The sequence below is a fragment of the Pithys albifrons genome, chromosome 3 (genome assembly GCF_047495875.1).
Source record: "Pithys albifrons albifrons isolate INPA30051 chromosome 3, PitAlb_v1, whole genome shotgun sequence".
In the NCBI taxonomy this organism is placed as follows: Eukaryota; Metazoa; Chordata; class Aves; order Passeriformes; family Thamnophilidae; genus Pithys; species Pithys albifrons.
Window position 1 is genome coordinate 35,317,936 of NC_092460.1, and position 23,191 is coordinate 35,341,126.

General features: G+C 35.7%; 1 protein-coding gene across 2 annotated transcripts in view; it reads right to left on the minus strand.

The window, feature by feature from the left end:
- Positions 1–2,337: 2,337 nt before the first annotated feature.
- AEBP2 (AE binding protein 2) overlaps positions 2,338–23,191 on the minus strand; it is a 45,691-nt gene continuing 24,837 nt past the window's right edge. Inside the window, exons 4-9 of one of the 2 annotated variants that reach the window (XM_071551355.1) lie at positions 17,847–18,033; positions 12,817–12,941; positions 9,631–9,698; positions 6,011–6,124; positions 5,687–5,753; positions 2,338–4,415 (exon numbers count right to left, since the gene is read on the minus strand). In XM_071551355.1, the coding sequence (XP_071407456.1) occupies positions 5,699–5,753; positions 6,011–6,124; positions 9,631–9,698; positions 12,817–12,941; positions 17,847–18,033 (549 nt within the window). In that variant the 3' untranslated portion in view covers positions 2,338–4,415; positions 5,687–5,698. The remainder of the gene's footprint in view (positions 4,416–5,686; positions 5,754–6,010; positions 6,125–9,630; positions 9,699–12,816; positions 12,942–17,846; positions 18,034–23,191) is intronic. The other variant, XM_071551356.1, reaches the window with a different exon arrangement.

A 23,191-nucleotide genomic window follows, 5' to 3' on the forward strand; every position in this document is an offset into this window, starting at 1 on the left:
AGATATATATCTACTTGTTTTTTCTACTTTGTCAGCTGTATTCAGGGAAACATGACACAATTGATAGCTGAAGAATCATGAATCTTCAAGGACTATGAGGTTTCATTTTTTGTCAGATTTTAGGTTCATCCTTACAAAGAAGAAAAATTATAACGGAGACTAAAATAGTGAAGCCCTTTAACACTAATAATTCTTCTCATAAATACACTTTGAGAGATTCACCTCTAGTATTTGTATCTGATACTTCTCATTACAAGCACTAGGAGACTACAGCTGTAGTAATATCGGAATTCATTATTTTAGTCTGGATTTACATTATTTAATTACAAGAACACAAAATTTTTAAAAAAGGTCCTTGCTAAAAATGCAGGAAACAAATGGATATTCTTGACATTTTACAGTATTTTTTCTAACATACTACTACTAGTAGTGCTGGTGAGGTTACCCCTCACTACCACATAATGCAGAAATTTTTATTCAAAGTTGAAGCAACAGAGTTAACCAGAGTTCTGTTAACCAGAGTTCTTTGCTTAGAGTAAGTAAACAGCAGGATAACTATCAGATCTTAAGGGCACCTTTGCTTGACTGAGGAAATCCATGTGATGTTAAGACCATCTTCTGCTGTTGGAATGTTTTGTTAACAATATCTTGTTTTAGGGATCAAACTGCCATTTTTCCTTCAGAGCCATGTGCAATAGCAGCCATTCAGAGTGTCCACCTAACAACTTAGAAAAAATGGCTGGAAGAAGCCATAGATTCAGCTACTTCTTTCAAGCCGGCTTTCCTGTTACATGATTTTCTGTTGCACTTGTCATATATTAATCTGACATGAGAAATACTTATGATACATTCATTCACAAGTTTAAAATGCTAAGGAAAGAAAGCATTGAGAATAAATCATGGATATCAGACTGGAGTGTTATGTAAGACCAGTTCTCTGCAATAATCAGTTCATATGCTGCACTGAAAAGCTGAAAGGAACAGAAATCCACAACTTGAATTTCTATTATTAAAAACAACACAACTAACTTATTTGTTCCCAAATGAAACTAGTGAAGAATTAATGTGTAATTTAAATTGGAAAACTGCAGATGTAATTTCTTATCGGATTACAGAAGTCAGGAAAAATACAGTGCTACCTATTGCACAATTTGGCCAAAATCTGAAAAAAACCAAAAACAAAACAGAACAAAACAAAAAAAAAACAACCAAAAAAACCCCCCAACAAACCAAAAACTCACAGTAACTTGCGAAAATCATATGCAATGTAAGTATTACAAAATAACTAATCTGTTTCTGCTCTATTAAAGTGCTTTAGTAAACAGAGTAATATCCAGTATCAGTCAGCTGTGTGCTGTGCCCAAATGTTCGGAAGTTTTCCCAGACAAGAATTTCCATCCACTTAGCAAAAGGCAGAGATGGTCTTTGATCCCAAAACAGCACTCATCACTCAAAAATCCCGTTATTCACCTTTAGAAAACTGTCAAATTCAAGCCAACACATTCCAAAAGGACTGCTGATTTTCGAGGCAGATATTTGCGTGCACTGCAACTCCTGAAAAGTATGACTTTCAAAGAGCTGACATTTCCCTACAAAGAAAATAAACAGTCCATCTGGGAGGGAATGCAATCTGCAGGTATTTGGAAAATCTATTTTTAAAAAACTGTTCTTGAGAAAGACAGGAAGAAATCTGTGTCTTACCTCCCAAACATCCCCCAAAAAAGTACAGGGAATCATTTAAAAGGGGAGAGGCAAATTAATTCATTAACACTTTCCACTAATAAGAACATAAGATTATTTTCAGAACGAAATGATCCATGTCCCCCAGGACTCTGTGCTAATTCCATGTACCTGGTACTCCAGCAAAAGTGAAATTCCCCAGGGACACACACAAAAACTGCAGCAGAGCTTCTGAGAGACATGACCATCATTTGAAACAAAATGCCACCAAGTAATTCCATATTTTGTAGAATACAGACAACTTTCAAGCATAGATAGTTATAGCAATTCACATTGGTAACTTCAAGGTAAAAACCAGTCATAAATCCACTTACCTTTTCACTACTACAGAAAGTTTAATCCCAATGTATCCATTTCTTCACAGCTGATTTGAATTTAAATTGATTTTTCCTTACAAAGCAGAAAGTGTATCATGAGAAGACCAGATAATGGTTTTCTCAAACCCAAGAAGAGGCACAGTTTACACGAACGACACATGACTTGAATCCAGGAAATCCCCATTTTGTAAAGGTACATGAGTTACAGCTTCCAGAGGAAACAGAGACAGTGTCATTTTTATGTTTGAACTTCATTGAAATCTCACAACTGTGAAGCTCATGAGGTTTGTTTGTTTTGTTTTATTAGAAAAAATACTCAGGCAAGGTCTACAATCATCTGTCAATTATAAATGACTTACAAGAAACTCATGAAGCAATAAAATTAAAAAAAATACAAATACAAACTATATCTGAAACACTTCTATTTGGCAATTTTATAACAAATTCAAAAAAAAGAAACAAAGATTACGGATTACTTTATAGGTACAGAAAAAGCAGTAGGTGAAGTGCTCAAGCAAAAAATAAAAAACCAAAACACTGCATTTTTTTCAAAAATAAAGTCACATCACTACAGATTTTATGAATAATACCCTTATTAAACAACCATTCCAGAACATCTTATATTAGTGGTGCTTTTAATCTGCACTTCATATCGTTTGATAAGATTAATTTTTTGTGTATATAAGTAACATTTTTAACCCACTAGAGCTCAGCAAGACTCGAGTCAGTACCAATGCAGAATGCATTTGTATTACATTAGGATATGCTCACTTCTGCAACCAAAGGGTTACTTTAAGTTTTAATCTATTTAATAAAAATTTAGTGTAAAAACTGCTGGTTAATAGTTTCACTGTAGTAAATTCCTCCCCAATAAGGAGGACTAACTCTGCAGTTTGACTGCATATATCCATACAAATTTTACATATTAGTTCCTTCCAACAGTACGGAAAAAACTAATTTTGTGTTCACTATTAGAAAGGAGTGCCATGAATTAATTATGGGTACTATTCATCCCTCTAAGATTTCTGGGAAGGATGTTCAATGCATTTTTGTTCTTACAACAGATATTAACAGTAGTATATAGTCCCTTAGGTATGTAAAAGAAGGGGTTTTTTACTGTTAAGGAAGGTGCTTTTTTTAAACAATTCTTCTGGCAGCACTAGTGAATAACAATATCCTTCAATATTATTTCTACCGTAATATATACATTTTAACTTTCATGCCTCTAGAAAAACATCTACAGTACATTTCATAATATAAAAATATATTACAAATCTGCTGAAATATTTACAAGCAATGTCCTATTATCTATATGCAACATTTTTGTCTCCATACAAAGACTAACAGGTTAGACGCATCTCTATTTGTCAGTTAAAAAAAATCCACAGCTTCTTGCTTATTAAGCAAGAAAATGATTTTACTTTCCTTTTCAAAGCCAACTTTGGTGCATAAAGGATTGAATTTCTAGATTATTTTTTTTAAAAAATACCATTTTCTTTACATCTAGAAAACATTAGGCCAAATAAAGTATACTTTACAAGTGAAGGGGGATCCTAAAGGGTCAAAAAAAGCAAAATAAATCACCAATAACACTAACTGCTTACGTAGAGGTTTCTCAAAACCCGTCCATTGATACGGATCACATCAAAGCAGATCTTATTAACATACTACACTACTCCTGAAAAGGGGTCAGACATACTGCAACACTCTTAACATCTTTTAAACCGTACTATATGTATTCATAGTTGACTGGAAAAGACAAGCATTCCATCAACATTTGTTTAAACATCATAATCCAACATATTTCAGGGATCTGCAAAAGGACACAAGATTACAAATGACAAATGATTACTATTCACCATACTCAAAGGGCAACAGGATAATCCCTTGGTAGCTGTTCTATTGCCTGGCACGTGATATATTTAGTTAACATTGACAAGAAGCCCAATAGCTTGTTAACAGTTCTCCTGGGAATTGTGAGTAAACAGTGATGGTTACTTTTTCTTTTCATCAATATAGACTACTGTATTCACTAAAGAAAAAAGCAGCTTAAAGAAGCAAGCATGCAAAGCCTTTTAGTTGTTCCACTAAGTTGCCAGAAGAGTGTTTGCTCAGTCTCCCACTGTACCATTCCATGAAAATGTGGATATACAGTAATATATTAATATATATTCCACGGAAGCATCAACTTCATTCACAGAATGTTTACACTAAGCATAAATATTTATCTAGGAAAAAAAAAAGGATGGGATTTGACTAATGTGCAACTTTATTTCTAAATCCATTGTCAGTGACTAAGACTGCAGATATCCCCACTTGCTTGGTTTTTACCTCTTCAACCTCTTCTGGGGCATTGTTCTGTAAAAGAAGATGGTACAGGTTGACATTAACACACTGAGATGTAAATTTCAGCCAGCTAGAATATAATATGAAATCACAACCATATAAAATCTGCTTTCATTTTATTTGATTAATACTGAAAGCCATTTCAGATGATCTCACATCAGCATACAATTTCAGGTAATTATTTCAAACTTTCTATTAAAGCCATCATTTTAGCATGACATTAATCTCTGCCACTGAATTCCTATAACTACCTTTTTCCCTTGCAAAGTTTCAGTCTTCCAATTTTATGTCTTCCATATCCCTCAGTTGGTCCCAAAAGCTCATTTCAATCACACACTGATCCACACTGTTAAAAATTGAGTATAACACTGTGTGGGGCCCTTAATTTTATTTTGGAGAGGTATAAAGCTTTGCTCATTTTTCTTCAAGGACTTAATACCAAAGATCATTACATTTTTAGTGTAAAAGGTTGTTTCCTTTCAAAGAAAACTGATCTATGAAATTCAGCATAGGTGAACAATATAAAATTTTTAACACCTCACAGATTATAAAAGTCACTATGTTAAGCAGTTTTAAAACACACAATCAATTCCAATTTCCTTATAACAGTTTATGATCACATCAATTCATGTACTGAGGCATTTTAAAAAATTACATTTACAAAGATAGCAGATATAGCATGATTTATTTTCATACTGTAAACCCAATTTTCATTAATTTGATTAGTGAAATATACTGAATATTAAAGGTGAACTGAAAGGCTTATTTGCATTACAAGACTCAGGTTAGTGTTCTGTTTACACCTTTAGACACTCTGTCATTGGATGTTAAGGAAGAAACACCAGAACACTGAACTTCTGTTATGGCAGAGAAAACTTTTTTTATTTTTCATGACCCATTTTCATGAATTTTTATCTTTGGACATTCAAAATTTAAGAATGAACAAAGCATTTCAGATTACCTTTAAAAACTGTACACACACAGAACTGTGGGTATTGACAATTACATGAACACACTAATAAAGAGGGAGGGGAAAATCAGGAAATTATTAGAAACCAGATGGATTAGAAGCCAATCTGAAGGCCTAGAAACACAAATGTGAAAGTAGCTTAAAGGCAAGTAACACATACTGTCCCCTTCTGTCCCCCTAATAAAGAATCTTGTATTAAAAAATAACAGTACTTGAATACAAGTACAGATTTCAAGGTAATACTGCATGTATTACAGTTGAATATAAAATATGGAAAGATAAATTTGGACTTTAAAAAAATTGGTATACAAACCAGTATGTGATCTTAACAGAAGTGATCTTTCAGGATTCCACTGTATGTACCTCCTTTACTAGAATTTCTGTACACCAAGCACAAAAAAGTAAAATACACTTGGTAAATACACACATTGCCCGTTTCTCAGTAACTAGAGTTCAGTTCAAGAAGTAATTCTGAAATAACTTAAGACCTCAGAACTTAACTCCTGGACGTTTCCAATATCAAGGCTCCCTGATCTGGTGTGTAGTACATGAGCAACCCTGATTTTCCAACGTCAAAAAGTTAAGTGAGGCTTAAGATTACATTCAAGTAAAGAAAGTTTCAAAATTAAGATGTTACCTGTATATGTTTGGGTCCAGAAGCAAGGCAGTATCTTTTGGTAGTTTTGATAAATGAACTACTTTAGTTTTTAACTGATGTCGCTCACTTTCATTTACCCACACATCAGGCAGACTATGAATAAATAAATAAAATAAAAATATTCAAAAAAGATCAACTGCTTTTCTTACCATAAAATTATGTGGTAAACTAGTACATATGAAGGTTTTTTTAAGTAATCTCCACATTTCCCTGGTTAAAAAGCATCTTCACTGGAATGAGGAAAGACTCCCAATCTCTACATGTTACACTTCAAAGTTTTTCAAGTTCTCAGTGTAAAAAAGATACTATCAGAATTGAGATTATTCCAGAAGAATGCTAAACCAAACACACAATGCTAATGGCATTTTAACTATCTAATGTGAAAATGGGTAGCTGGAAAAAACAACCATATCTTTGAAAATATTTTATTTTACTGGGCATAAAATTCTTTGATATTTTTTAAAAAGTCAAGGACAGAACATAAAGCAGACACTGAGTTTCATGTTACGTTAATTTACTTGCTCCAAGTTCAAGGTTTCAACCTCAAAATGCTCCAATCTTGCTGAAGTTAATCATTTTAGTATCTCCTGAGAAAATCCAGGCAATCACCACAAAATATTTTGGCTATGTAACAGCTCTCATTGTGAGACGAAATAAAACTTGGTCTTTAGAGTTTGAAAGGAATTGTTGCTTCAGTGCCAGTAGCAGTGAAACTTATGAAGAGGCTGCAGAGCACATACACAATTATCTCCATCTTGCACTTTGATTATTTGAGACCAAACACACCTAATTCAGAGTGGCCTCTTGCATTATTGCTACTTTTAACAGGCATACACTGGGCTCTTAAGGCCCTGCTGAGGTTTTCAGGTGACACTTTATTAAGAGAGACACAGGGCTTGCAGAGCTCAGCAGTGTCTTACTGAAAATGGGCCTTCCTGCCAGGGCTGTGCAGCACAAACAAAGGATCCATTTTGTTTCCACTACTGGGAAAAAATTGAGGAAGAAACGAAAGAAAAAAAAGCCAAACAAAGGGAGGCAACTCTCCTAAAAGACAAAAAACCCACAAACAAAAAATTCCCACCCAAACCCCAACAAACCCCTGCAATTCTTTTTAGCCCACAGTCATTTGCGTTTGTGGGGTTTTGTTTTCTTTGGGGTTTTAAAATTTCTTTTTACATTTTTTACATGTCCTAGAAGCCAAAGATTAATTTTAGGTTGGGGGAAAAGTTTATGTTTGCAGTTAAGATCTAACTCTTTGAAATAAGTTTCAAATTGAGAAACCCAACACTTAAAACCAGCTAAATGTAAGAGCCCTTTCTCTGACCAAAACTAACAGCAACTTTACAGACTTTTGGAAATTATTTCACTGAATCTCTATTTTGCAGCCATGAAGGTTAGCTATCACTCAAATTCAATTTTTTCATCAAGCTACTCAAAACATGAAATGAAACTGAGAACTTCTCTCCCAGCAGGAAAAGGAGTTTCTCCAACAAAACTTTTCAGATGAGGGCAGAAGCATAAAATAAAAAGGAAAAAAAAAGGGGGAGGAACAACCCAGGAGACAATCCATATATCCACTAAGGCTTATGGATAGTAAGACTTTTTTAAATAAAGCCAAGAACAGTTTTTGGAGAACAAACATTTGGAAGACATTTTCAGTAGTTAATGATGTAAAATGACACAAACAGCAAATAAAAAAAACTTTTCACATGCAAAGACTATTTGAAATTTAAATAAACTCAGTAAGCTCAGAAGTACTGGCACCAAGAAAAAACCCCTACTCTAAAGTAAAAAATTAAAAGTTATTTCCCTCTTGTTTAGGAAATGAGTAGAAGACTAGGATCTACTTTGCTGAAAAAATACTTAATGTACAGGTAACCTTGAGCACTTTAACAGTTTCTCAAGATGACTCAAGAGTATAAAAGGTTAAATCATCACTACCAGCTCCATCTGAAGCTCAGGCTGAACAGCTCAGCACCATGGAAAGTCACCACTGTGACTTCACTGCACTTCTCTGTGGTGAGAGGACACACTATACAAACCAGGCTGATGGCACTGCCAGGACACTTTGGCATTTGCTGTTCTGAACTGTAATAACCAAGATGAAAGTCAATCTACTGAACATTCAGTAATCCAAAACTACATCATTCACTGCATGAAATAAACCCTCTCCCTAACCCAACCAAGACCAAGAAACAGCAATGTGAAACATTATCCCTGTGACCTGACTGACCAAATCCATATTCTATCAGGAATGTCTTAACTTTTCAGAATAACTTGTCTTCTCCAGTGCAGGCATTCTAATACTGAATTCATCTGCATGATCAAAAAACTCATTTGACAGCATTAAAATAAAAAACTGCTACCTTTATTCTTCATGTTCTGAGTGCTACACACTTTTGAATACCTTCTATCTTTAACTGCAATTACCTGACTATCTGCAACATTTTAAAAATAATAACTTCAGAATGCTGTTACATACAGGAGTGCCAGCTCTCCTAAATGGAATAAACAAATAGATGTTTTTACTAATTATTGTCTCCCAAGCTGAAATGAAACCTGCAGTCTCCAAGTGCCCCAATGAGCAGTAAAAAGTGCAGACACTTCAAAATTCCACCAAAATGTCAACCACTGCTGTACATAACATGAGCAACCCCAGCCCTCTGCAAATAAAAGTTATAATGAACTTACAGTGCCAAGTTCACACGACTGCACATGACTGATTTGGGACACTACAAAGCTGAGTGATTTAAACCTCTTCACCAAAGCAAAGGTAAATAAATTTCTGTTATGCTACAGCTTTATCACCATCCCACTCAACCATGTGAAAGCATCACCAAATCAAATTGGTTTTTAAGTGTCAGAATAAAGATGAGAAGCCAGCTATTTCAAAGTAGATAAATTATTTCTCAAGTATATGTACTATTTCCTATGTCCCAAGCCTACCCAAGGACAGTGCCTTTGTCCTGCATCACACACAAAACTACTGATTTGGAATAAAGCAAAATTTCAAAAAGGCAAGACAAAAAAATCAGCCAAACATGTGGGAAGAGTATTCCAAGGTTCCGTGGGAGAATCCAAAGCAGCAGCAATATGACATGGATACCTTAAAGCGCCCACTGTGGTTACTACACTGCTGAACTGGGGTATCCAGGTAGAGTCTTGGAGTTCTACTGTTACACTGACAGTTGCACATTTTTCAGTACCTAACAGCATTTTTAGGATCATCATGGAACAGTGGGTAAAACAAAGTTGTTTCAGTGATAAGTTTTCGTATGTATACACTGGCAGAACTAACTTGAAATCCCCACCCAATAATTAGACACCTGTACAGACAAAATGTATTAAAAATTCATATTCAAATTTACCCGAACTGATATCAGAGCCCAGAGACTTAAAAGTTAAAAAAAAATAATTAATTAGACATTGCTTATGTATTTAAAAATTTCTAAATCACTTTTTGAAAAGCATTGTTAAAATATTAACTTTAATTTAAATATTCAAAGGCACAAAATAATTTAGGGACACACAGTTCTTTCCCCCCACCGTAAATCCTTCCCCATTTAAATCCTGTAACATATCACTGGCAATATACTCACATGTCCTCAGGTGTCCAATGGAGCAAGAGCTTTATTTTTCCAGAATCTTCTTTTCTTTTAGCTATTACCTATAATAATTACATAAATGGTAATTAAAACCAAATTCCCTATTTTTTTGCCCCAAAACTGTTGTTCTTCATGGACATCCATAACAAGCAAGCTGTTTCACTTGATCAAAGTTGTATTAACTCTGTATAAAGTAAACTGTACATATCACTAAGTCACAGACCAGGAGTAAGAACTGCCTTCTCATGGTTTCTCACACCAGCTCACAGGATCCACCACACAGATCCCCTACATATAATTCAGTTTTTAGCTGTAGGACCCTGAGGTTTGACTCTCACCTTCAGAAACACAGCTATGATGCAAACAAATGCAAAATTGCCAAAAAGCAATCAAAAAATTATTTGCTATTTTGACACTTGTGATCAGAGCTTTATGATTAAGCCTGCAAAAGTTACAACAGAAATGGCAGAAATCCAGTATGTCTGCAATAAATATGCTCTGAGGACTTGAAACTGTTCTGTAAAGAACTTGAGTTGATTTTTCACTTAAACCCACAGTTCAGCCAGGAGATGTAAGCTCACTGCAGCTTTATTCAGACACATCCTTCCTACAGCCCCTACATTTCATGCACTGTCCAGAAACAAAACGGAATTTAAAGGAAACGTGCATCAGTTGTCTCGAATCAGAAATGGAGTTCTGCTGACCTCTTCTGGAAAAAGAAAACAATTTCACCCTACAAACGGCTCTGTATTTCACTTTATTCATTTACTGTGTTACAAAGTTTAAAGATTTCAAAACACGTGTAACTGGTTTCAATACATGAGATCACTGGACTGAAACAGCTAAAAAAGCTGAAACTAGAGAAAAGTTTATTACTGAAATATTTTAGAGAATTAATTCAAGCCATGTCAAAGGAGGAGGTAGCACAACAGAGTCACCTGTAAGCTACATTTTTTAATCAGTCTGATATCTGGTCTTTAGGTTAAACAGAAATGCTTGACATTTTCCATAGGACAATTCAGATAATTAAAGTACAAAGAATTTGACTGCAATTAAAAAAAAAAACAAGCAGGGAAAAAAGTCAATCAAGTCAAAGGGGAACACTGGATGGCAAACACATTCCTTGAAAAAGCTTTTATTGATGACGACATTTCTAAAGCTTTTCATATCTACAAAGAAAAGGATGGTTTAAAAAAAGTATATATAAATAAAAGTACTTGACAGGTATCTACAGCAACTGCTTAGAAATTCTTCATATTAGGATATCTGTCCTATAAAATACTGCATTGTGCTGACATTATTTATATGCTGCATAAAAAAAATAAAGGTACATAATTCATGTCCCTTTTCAGACAGCAAGGCAATTTTATCTTCATATTTTTCCCCTTTCAAATTAATGCCCCTGATAATTACACATTTTCTTCACCTTAAGGTGGGCCACACAAACTTATACTATTCAGGCAGTCACCATTCAAATTCAATGTCTTAATGCTTGAAAGTGAAGCAGAATGTGTTTGCATCTGAGGTATCATTTGCACAGTGCACACCCCCAGGGCTGCTTCTGCTCTGCCTTCTCTTTGGAAAGCCACTTTTAGGCTGATGCCCAGCACAGGCCCACACAATTCAGCACCAAAACAGGGTGGCAAGTGCAGCACAAGGCTGGGACCTTCGAGCAGTTCTCCCACTGGTACAACCTCTCCCCCAGCTGAGGTCTAAGCAATTTCAGGTCTAATCAGCCTCCCACCATCTCGAGTGACTCATGCACCGATAAGCTAAGAGGATTTTCACCACTTCCTTCAAGTTCATTTGGAGCAGTTTTAGAGCACATTCCTCCCTCTAATCCACCTCCTTAGAAATTATTCCAAAAGACAGAGTGAGCTTCCACAACTGAGTCATCTGTCTGGATAACCTTTCAGATTAAAGCAAGCTGTGAATTGAAAGAGAATCTGACTTTCTCACACCATTGTAAGATCCATGTTGGCCAGGAAAACTAGAATGAGATTTAAATACAGTAACAGCTAAACCACCTGCAAATCTCCACTTGCAGCTGGAGCTCAGTGCACATAAAGTTCAAGAGTAACCATTTGGAAAAAATTTCTAATACAGGCCACAGATATTTATAACAAACATCAGTCTTATAGAACAGGATGAAATAAGTTTCATGCATACAAAATCATCTTTTATTTATGGAAAGAGACTGATAGTTCACAACTTTGAATCCTGTTATGATTAAGCTGTAGCTGAAGACATGTCAGTCAGTCCTTGGATGGCAGTCCATCTTGCATTTGTCTGACAATTTAAAAACCACCCCTCCTCTTTTTGCCCCCTCTCTTACTTCTTTTCTTTAGCTGAGTCTCTACCTTTTCCATGTCCACATCTCCCAGTTTGATTAAGAAAACCTGAGGTTATAGAGCTTTTTGAACTTCTCATCTCAATACTCCAATCCGGTACTTTTCCTCTGCTTTGAGCTTCTCTAAATTAATACTGATGTCTGTCCTACTCAAACTCAAGAGAAATTCAAAAACAGGATATGGAAACAGGACTAAAGGCCAATTTCCCACCTGGTATTGCCTCCTTCCAGCAATTCACTGACATTTTCTTGTAAGTTTATTAAAAGAAAAAAATGAGGACAGGAAGACATTTATTCAGGATGACATTTTTAAACTGGAAAAAAAGGGGGAATAAACACAAATTTCAGATCAGCATCTTTAAATATTCGATTACACCCAAAACATTCCTTGTGATCAATTAGCACTGTCAGTCATGACTAAGGAAATGCCATCAGAACCACGATGTTACTTAGAAGATAGAACCAAATTTTCCTGCAACACGTACTTGCTGTTAGATATTTCCCCAAGTGTGTCCCAGCAAGTCCTTCAATTTGGGAGCTAAAACAACTACCAACACTATCTGGTTAAAAACTTGGTTGTAATAATGCCAAGGTCGTGGGTTCAATCCCCTGCACGGGCCACTGACTTAAGAGTTGGACTCGACGATCCTTGTGGGTCCCTTCCAACTCAGAATAGTCTGTGAATAGCAATGGACAAAGCAACAACACCCTCTATTACTTATTTCTGATTACATGACTACAGCAATAAGAGGCAACCAGAAGTCTTTCTGAAGGATTAGACTTTTCAGACACAAAGGTAAACAAAGAGAATGCATAACATGTATACTTACAGTACTATGAAATACAACACTGTGGCCTTTTCCTAAACTTTCTATGTGTGCTGAGAGATTAAAGCAGATGGCTCGATGTCTTATAGCATCCAGTGTTTGTGCATCAAAGAAGTCATGAGGTCTTGCTAGAAAGAAAAGAGATTCTTATTGTTCAACACATTCAAAGCATTCAAACACATTCAAGCATGAAAACAAGTCTGAAGAGCCATTAGTAAATCATCTACCATTGTGGCAGTAGCACCACCTTGTCAGAGAGTTGTAAACATTAATTTAACTGAGAGGAAGAAATTACTCCAAGAGAAGCACAATTCAGGTTTGCTCAAAACACAATCCCTGTGGATGAAACAGCTATTTTGAAAAATATAACCACATTCACTCATTTCATTTACGTTTCAATAATGCTGAACAGTCAGGTGAGAAACTCCACACCATTGCACATTTCTATATACAAGTTGTCTTTCCATGTTCTTTGACTATTAGTAAACATTTTATTGCCAAGAAGCACCAACTGCATCACACATTACACTTAAATTTTTGACAACAAAGTGCAATTAACATCCATCTGGTATTTTTACAACTAGTCTCTAACCAGCAGACACTAATAAGGACTTTTCCCTTTTAGAAAAGGACTTTTATAGTTAAGTGTTTCTTGAACAGTAAAAAGATTATTGAATTTTGATTTGGAGTGTAAAAAAGGTCTATCAATTCTATGCTAAAAGTACTTTAACTAAAAAAAGAAATGCTACTGGGCACATATTTGCATCATGTTAGAAATACCTCACACAAATTTTAAAAGAGAAGTAAAATTACCTTAGTAGTATTCATATTTTTAAGCCTTATTTGACAGTAGCAGTTGCTAAATAACACACTGGAATTAAAACTAAGAATAGTGAGTTGATATTACATTATCAACTATGTATTACCCTGAAATTTGCACAGTGATTTAAAGTTCTGCTGTCTTAATTTAAAACAAGTTCTATATTCATCTACCCAATATTTCAAAAGGAACTACAAATTCCACTTAAAGACAGCATTTGCTACACTCCTGGGACTAATTGCTGTTAAGCATTCATCTGTACATTATGTTCTGTCCCCACTCCATCCCAGTTGGATACTGCCAATTAGGCAATCATCTCACTGAAATGTTTTCTCGCTGTAAGTGGTAATGTAGAACTGCAGCTCATGCTGCAGGTGGCCAGTGATGCAAGCACATAAATATTTTATAAATAAATATGAGGGAGGAAGGAAGGGAAGATGGCAAGAAGCTAAAAAAAAACCTAACAAAACAAACTAAATTATTTTCTTTTTGCTTCATACAACAAATTTCTCCAGGATTTACTACTGGATAACAATCAACAGATGCAGAAAAAAGGGCACAATTTTTCAAAGGTGTATGAATAGTTTGAGCTGCTCCTTGCTGAGTCTTAGTGCTGTATCTTCTACGTATCTTTACTCTGAAAATAATTTTGAGGGAATAAATTGAAGTACCTCCTTTCCTGCTTAATACAAGTTCCAGGCACACATCCATTACTTAAGTCAAATAAATTAACATCATCATACCAGTAGCCTACTAAATGAAAATGCAAGCATTATGTAACTAACATAGTCCTATTGTGAATGGTATGAAGATTCCTTATCTCTCCCATATTCCTCTAGAGAACTCGATTATCATGCTCGTGATTAACAAGTGTCATCTTTGCTAATGGAAAAGCAAGTGACAGTGCTGTGCTCTTCAAGGGAGCTTCAGAATAGCAACACTGTGACCTATTTTAGAGATACACCCTTTCAATGTATTTGGTTCTGTACCTCCGAATATCACCAGACTACACAGATCAGGGAACATGTATAAGGCTACCCAGAAGAGAAAGTCATTCCTCGCTGCAATCCAGAATGATTCTAAAACAAAATTTCTAAGACAAATCAGATCTAATGTAACCAGCTATAAAAGGTGTCTCCAGTAAAACATGATTTTAAACAAAATTGATAATTTTCAAACCTATAAGAACATGTGTTGTTTAGATGGGACAAAAAGAAATGTGGAATAGTTAAAGAGCAGTAAGATGTTAAAAAAAAAAAAGAAGGAACAGTAAGAATTCTCTTTAGAGAACGTATTTTTAACACACATAGCCACAGTAAAGTCTCCTTTTTTATTTACATGGTGTCTCACTGAAGGATGTTAACCTTCAGATATAAAACAGAGGAAGCAAATGTATAAATCTGCTGTATTTAAACTATTAAGAGTTTATACCCGAGGATGCTTCAATAGCAGCAGATATTGGCAATCGATTGCCAGTAAAGTATTTAGTAAAAATACACCTTGTGAAAATCCAGGGCTAATGAAACAATGAAGAGGTAGAAAGAAAACGTTGACACCATCTTTTCAGGAGACAAATTGTTTTGTGGTGCAAAACTGCAATTTTTTGTCAAGTGATTATCTGCGAGTGATTTTAAAGGACTGTTCACCATCAAATGGCAACTTGTTTTATACCCATCATTAACTTCTTGTAACCCAACCTGCAGAGAACCCATACTCGTGTTAAACACCTCTCCTTTTAGGAATTAGAAAATACCTAAATATTCTCATGTTTTCAGCTTTATATCCTCTAGACTAAAAACCTTTAACGCTGTTATTGTGTTATTTTGACTTCTTAGATAAGAGTCTTTGCCTTCCCCCATTGTTCCTGCAAAGACAAAACACAGAAACTTGCACACTTCATTCTTTGCCTAAAACCAAGCTAAGAAACAGAAAGTCAAGCAAAATCTTATCAGCCCTTTGTCTCATTCACCTCATCGACAATAATCCACTCCAAGCTTTAAAGAAAAGCTGCCAATACTTTGCATTTTCAGAAAATGCCATCAACTTTGGATACATTTCTGGGTCACAAACCCTCTGGAGAAATACATTACAGTAGTCAGTTCCCAACTCAGTTAGAGATGATTTTTGCCTTAAGGCAAAAGTCTACAAGCCAGCATGGCATTTGTCTCAAGAGGCAGGAAGATAAGAAATTGCTCAGCAGCTGTCATTCTTCTTCCTGTGCCACACTTGATGGAGAAAGCAAGACTATTCAAATACTACAGTCCAGTCTTTAGCATTCCCTACTATATATTTTTAATTTATGTTTTTTTTCCATAGATTGCTTCAAGAATTCTGCAGTAAATTCTTATTGCACCTACAACACCTTAGCAGGTAATTTGAAGTTTTAATTATGAAGCTCTAATTTGAAACTTCTAAATCAATAATGTTCATCAATTACAAATAAAATGCCAACCTGAAAAACTACTTCTGCATATGCTGGGGGGGAAAACTGAATTAAGATGCCTTAAACCAGCCACCTAACAAAATCAATACAGAGAAACAAGCCAAGATGCAACTCAGGAAACTCTGAAGGTGAAAATTTTCAAGTGACCAGTCTCAGACAACTGTATTTTGTGTGAGTAGCACAGTCAGCAAATCACAATAATCCTTTAGGAACCTGCAACTATGTCAAGTTACTGTCTCTCTCATTACATCTAAGATGTAAAAAGGTACTGCAAAGTGAGCCCATAACCCTTCACTGATCAGCCTTCCCTTCTTGAACCTTCTCATGTACAGATTGTCAGAGGGAACGAGAAAGCTCTTTAAAAAACAGATCCTGAAAAGAACCGAAACAGTTTCCTGATTTCTTTGAATGTTGAACCAAAATTAGAGGAATTCTTAAAATCTATACTTCTAAGATGTGTTTCACAATATAATTTGCTCATATGTATTTTAGGAATATCCAAGCATTCACTCTTAAAAAAATACAAAAGAAAATTTAACAGTGGCTCAGGAAATAAACTTTTCAGAATTTTAGGTGATATTCTAACTTTACAGGACAGGTTTCTCTGCATTCAAGGCACAAACATGATCACTGGTGCAGCAATTTCAGTTCCTTAAAATACAGGTCAGGTATTAAGATCAGAATAAATCACAATCATGTGATAAAGAGGATCACCTAAGACCACTACTATGTGCATCCATTGCTGCAGTTCCATTTAAATAGTTGGCAACTATTTCTTCACAGGAAGAGAAAGATCAATACAGTGAAGTTTTCTGCTACAGAAAGTTCTGGAAAAATAAAACTATGGACAGTATAAGACTGAACAGGTACAGGGGTTCATCTTGTGCTACTCTCCAATACTGTAAGATAGACTTTACACTACAAGTAAAAATTCATGAAAGTTTTTCTTCAGCTGTTGACATTCCAGCAGAGAAAAAACTAAATGTTTTTTACATGTCTCTAAAATGCAGCGTCATAGAAATAGTTTAAAAGTAGCAAATAATCACTTTGGTACTCGAGAGTTGCATCCAAAGCAATTATAAAACAAAGTGAAATATTTTAACAACTGCCTAGTCTTTCCTAACCATTCCTGTACATTAGAACCTCTATATAAATTTCACATTGTTATTAGTCTAATGTTAGGACAACTCAAGAATCAAACAACTAGATCAAAATGGCCTGGAAAAGGTAGTGGGTAAGTGATTATTGCTTGCTAGAGGTAACAGTTCTCACTTTAAATGACAAATTACACCTCTCAGCACATTGTTTCATATAAAATTAATGAACATCAACTGCATGGAGACAGATTTAAAAAAAAATAGCAAGTCAATTCTGCCCAAAATTAGATCTGGGTTGTGCTCATAAAACTGTCATTAACATAATGAAATGCTGTGCTCAAAAAAGAGCTTATATAACATGCATTTATCTCTAATTTATATGAATCTGCAATCTCTGTCTGCAGTACTGAACTTCAGATCTCATCAGCCTAAACAGAACATTTTAACAGTAATAGTCAGTAAACAGAAAGTGACTCAAACGAAAAGCTTTTTCAGCTGCGAACTCCAACTGTTTCTCACAGGAAAGTGAACTTTTCTCCTCAACACCAAGATACTTACCCTAAACAGGAACACAGAATCTGGAACCCTACCAGACCCACATATGCAAAGAAAACACTGAAGAGGAACTTCCAATCTAAGACGAAACTTTCAAGAACTTCCACAAAATACTCACGTAGTGATCGCCGTCTCTTGTTCTTTAATTTCCTTCTTTTATTCATTCCAGCTTTAGATGGAGATTCCTCTTTGGCCTTTGGCTGGCTGGCAACTTTTGAAGAGTTCTGCTGGCTGAAGTGTGTGGGCACGTGACGGGCAAGTCCTCCCTGAGATGCAAAGCTGGCATTGCACCCACCAACTACACACTGGTGAGAAAGAAACAGAACAACTGCATCAGGTGTTCACGGCACAGGAGTTTGACAGATCTTTGTTTAACTTTTCTGGCTCAGCTTCCTACACATTAAAGGAAAAATAAATTATTGATGACCATGCAATTAAAAACAGAAACATATTCTGAAACTAATTTGTTTGAGGTTTTTAACTCTCAACAATTATTTCATGGTATAATATTTTTCCTGTATTGTTTTCTATAATACTTTGTAGCATAAAACCAATCTCAAACAATGCACAGGCAAACTCTTGACTACCGAAAATTAAGGCTTCTGAAGAACTTTGCTTTTCATAGACCAACATTCCCTTGTTTTTCAAAATACTGCACTGTTACTCTGTGTTTCTCAACACCCCTCCAACCTTCTGCATTTGGTGACATTCTCTGACATCCTCCTGTCTTGTGACAGGACAGAAGCAAAAAAACCTGAAAATATCCTTACCCACAATTAATTGGAAACAGCTCAATGTTCTCTGTAAATGCCATAAAAAGTCAAGGAACAGCTGTCTCACACTGTCTAGAACTTTAACTTCAGTAACTGAAATTACTATTAGCAATTAATTACACATTCATTTTGGGATGCTGCTATTACTTCAGATGCATTTAAGAAAGTTCTTATTTAAGAGAATGTCCTCTCTTTCTCAAACAGAAAAATAAGGGAAGTTCCAACAATAATTAAACAGAAACACAAACTGAGAGATACCTGCAACTAAGGCAGAACTGGCTACAGTTATTACCAGTAGTTTTTTTAAGTATCTGGTTTACATTTACAATTATTTCATTTGCAAAAAGTATTTACATTATACTGCTGAAGGAGGCACAAGCCTTTTCTCTTGTGCTCTGAGCTTGCAAGTGTAATAGAAAAGTGATTTTAAGATATGCATTCCATCACTGGCTGCCATTGGCTGGGTATCCATTTGACTGATTTTCCTCCTGATGCAGACAATCATAGTAGGGCAAATGACTTGATCAGCCACTAATGAAAAAAAAAATCACAACTCTAAACCATTGGAAAATTCTGTTCCTTCCACATCTGTTCTGCTCCTCCCTTTCCTTCCCCTCTTACTCAGCTCTTTCACCTGTATTTCTCCTCTCTAGCACTTCCCTTCACGGCAAACTGATGAAGCAGCTCCAGCAGGAATTTGGGAACAAGTAAATACTGCAACGATGTACATGGTGCTAAGTCACCTCTGACCACTAAGGATGACTTTGAAAGATTACAGTAAACTGCCCCAATCCTGCACATTTGCTGTAAAACTCTGCACGGCCCATTTTTTGTCCCTAAATCCCAACTGTGTTGTTTTCCCTCTCTGGCTGCAGAATTGAAAAGTCTGTTTCTGCCTCAGACCTGGCAGATGGTTTTCCATTATCATCATAAAACACCATGTCCATGAAGAGAAAAAACTGTGCTGGCCTTCAAAACTCAATACTTGCTACAGGACTGAAACTAAGTACAGACAAAAGATTTCAAGACAGACAAAAACCAGAAGAACATTTTTCACTTTTTTTTTCTCTTAGAGGGAAAAATAATTAGAGGGAGGTAAGGAAAAAATTTTCTACACCTTTTTACCTTGCTCTATAATTTCCCCTGTACAAACAACACCAATATTGCCTACTTATACTGTAGTGACTTACAATGTAAGAAATCCCAGCACAACTGTGAAATTCAAACACTCTGGGTCTTGATCTCATTTACATCTTGGTAATCTCAACAAAATTTTGATCACTTCAAATTAATACTGAAAATTCAAATTTACACTTACAGGATCACAGGATGGTTTGGGTTGGAAGGGACATTTAGAATTCCTTCAGTCCCAGCCCCTCTACCGTGGGTAAGGACATCACCTACTGGATTAGGTTGCTATGCCCCATCCAACCAGACCTTAAACCTGAACTACTTAGTTGTACTAAAGATGATTGACCTGACAAACAACAAATACATGTAAAATGCATTAGTTAAAAAATTTTCTGTTCTCCAGTGTGTGTGTCCTTGAAATAACTGTCTTGCCCATAAAAGCAACTTCGTGAAACTAAACTAAGCCACTAAACCTAAATTTAGAATTAACTTTCATTAATGTATTCCTGCTTCAGATTCCAGCCCTTTCTGATTGTACAAACGCTCTCAGAAAAAAAAAACAGCTCACAAAAATCCCATACCCTGAAGTTCAGTCATATTGAGAAATTAAATTGTCAGCTTTACCAATGCCTGCTAGAGGTCAAAAATAACCTCCAGTCTTGGGATAGTGCAGGCATTACCATATTCCATGTTTATTAAAGCATAGGATCAAAAGGAAGCACCTTCTGGAAAAAAGCATAAACTTTGTGTCATGCACATTTCTAAAACTTTTTAAAACTCATTTGTGTTTCTTGTGAGATGGGAAATATTGTTTTATGACAAACTGCAGTTTGACTAATGGTGTCATAACTTGCCTTTTTTGTCATGTACTAAGAAACAACCATGGATACTCTGCATGGATTACCTACAGAAACTACCACTTACTTTTCTTGCTCTACCCAAATTTTGCTTTCAAAATACCCAAACCAACATCCTTAAATCCTCAATATCTGCAACTTGCAACTGGACAGCCTATTAATAGTCTACAACCACAATACAAGTATTTGCAGAAATGATTACATTCAGATATTGTGCACTTTGAGACTACCTGACCATGTCATCAAATAATCAACAGCTGACAGATCAAGGATGACACAGAACACCTTTGTAGTAGACAGGAAATAGAAGAGGAGAAAGAAAAATCTTACCTGCTTTTTTCTTTTTTTTCTCTAAAATAATATATCCAGCAATCCGTTACTAATGGGTAAAGTCTCTTCTCTCCAAAGATAAAGGAGCAGTTCAGGCTGTCACTTCAGGATCTCTGGACGGTAAGTCAAACCAAATCAGCTTCCCACCAGATATTTATACAGATCTAGAGGGCTCCTAATAAATCAAACTCCACTAATTACGCACAACTTTAAACCAATCTTTTCATTTTTCCCCCAAAACCTAAATTTCAAAGTTTCACATTCAATTTGAAACATGACAATTTGGGTCCGGATTGGTGGATATGTTACTTCAAGAGAAAATAAGTAAACATGTAAGAAGTTTTAATTTCTCCAGTGTACCCATACCCACCACTATTAATGGGCAGTAATGACCAGTGACTTTAACAAAGAGGATGTAAAAACATTGAGCAATACAGGATTTTGTGCTAAATTCAAAATAACAAAATCTCCTATTTGGACTATTCAGTGTGTAATTTTTCTAATAAATCTAACAGTAGTAGTTTAGACAGCTGAATAAACTTTCTTACTGCCTCAACATCTAAGTGTTCAGGCTTTACATTTTCTGTCTGCATCTGCAATGTTCTAATGGATGGAAGATATTCTGCCAAGAGAGTAACAGACATGAATTCCCAGTGAGGACTGAAGCTGCTTGGCTGTGTTTCCTACATTCCAACAACTGTTCCTCTATTGAACTTGTATCAAATAAACCCTTCAATGAATTCTGGAAGTTACAGGTGGCAGAAGGAGCATCAAGCTTCATCTTTATTATTACTTTCTTCCATCTTTTTAAACAAAGGACAAAAGCCTCCAATGAACCTGAGCACTGCCATTCATGGTCACTGGAAGCTTCTACCCCCAGTGAGCAAAACTTGCATGACTGCTCTGATACATGAAGAGGAAATCCACTGGAATCCACACATGGAAGCAGCTGGCAGCATAACCACGAGCAGCCTGATAGTCACAGACATATTTAGGTTGGAAAAGACCCTTAAGATCATCAAGTCCAACCATAATGCTACATGTAAGTATTTTGCATAAAATCTCCACTATTTTGTGCTCATCTACCATTGTCCTTTAATTATACCTAATCTTACATTTGGTCACCTAGGCTACAATCTAAGAGTTCATTTGACGTGTCTTCAAGTAATTTTCAATGCTGAGTAATACTTCAATAAAATACTTTTTGTCTCCCCAAGTCCCAGAAACCATGCTGGAAAATGTAGGTTTTCACAACTCCTTCACTAGTCAAATACTTGTTATCAGTAACAGCCAAGTTTAGGGCAAGTAAGATGGAATGTCTTCATTCACTTTTTCTCAGTTTTCCAACTCAGATTATTCCTGTAAATCTACCTGTCTATGTGGTCTGAATGTCAAACTGGTGAATTCTCAACAGGACCACCACTACAGGTTGATGATACTCCAAAACATTCCACCAGTTTCTAAAAAGCTGCAAAAATTATGTAATAAAAGGTCTAAAAAGGAATAATATTGAAGCTTTTACTCTCTCAACTCTGATCCTGAAATCATACACGATGATGAAGATACTAAAGGTCTTTGGAGAAAATACATTAAATAATGTCTACAATGACAAAAAAATACTAAAAAAAAGAAGAAAAAAAAAGGCTGACTAAAATCAGACTGTCATAAGCCAAGAGAAAACTTCCAACAGTACAAAAGCGATGAAAGTCAGGTATTAAGAGGAGCAATGTAAGTCTCCATCATTTAAGGGACACTTTTCCTTTGGTGGAGGGATTGTTGGGTGCCTTAGGGCTTTATCACTAACAAAACCTAGTGATGAGAGCCTCAAAAAAATAGGCAAAAACCCCATCCACTTATTCCACATGAAACCCAGGACCACCAGCATTAAAAACTTAGGAAAAAATCAGAGGGAATAAACAGAAAAGCAGTATGACAACTAAAGGGCATCTGAGGTCCTAAATTCTGCCCAAAGATCCAGGGTATCTTTATTTTCTTTTCCCCTTAGTCCAGCAGATGACTCAGAGGTGAGCTGCATGGAACACTGCCAGGATACTGGCCCACATAAAAATGGAGCTGGCATAACAAAGGTCTCAAAAATAGGCATCCATAAGGAAATTTTACCTTTCATATGACACAGGTACTGCAATGTTGATGTTGAGGGGGACACACTATAAAAAACAGGATAAACTTACAAAAAATGAAACCATTTAGAAATTAGTTTATTTCTGTTACAAATGAACTCACAGTCACAAAATTTACAGGACTGCATGGAAAGGGCAGGTAAAGCCACAAAGGCCTTTTAATATGAAAGCACTGCAGCTTGTTGACAGCTGAATGGAGCCTTTAGTCATAGCACAACACTGTGTGGATCA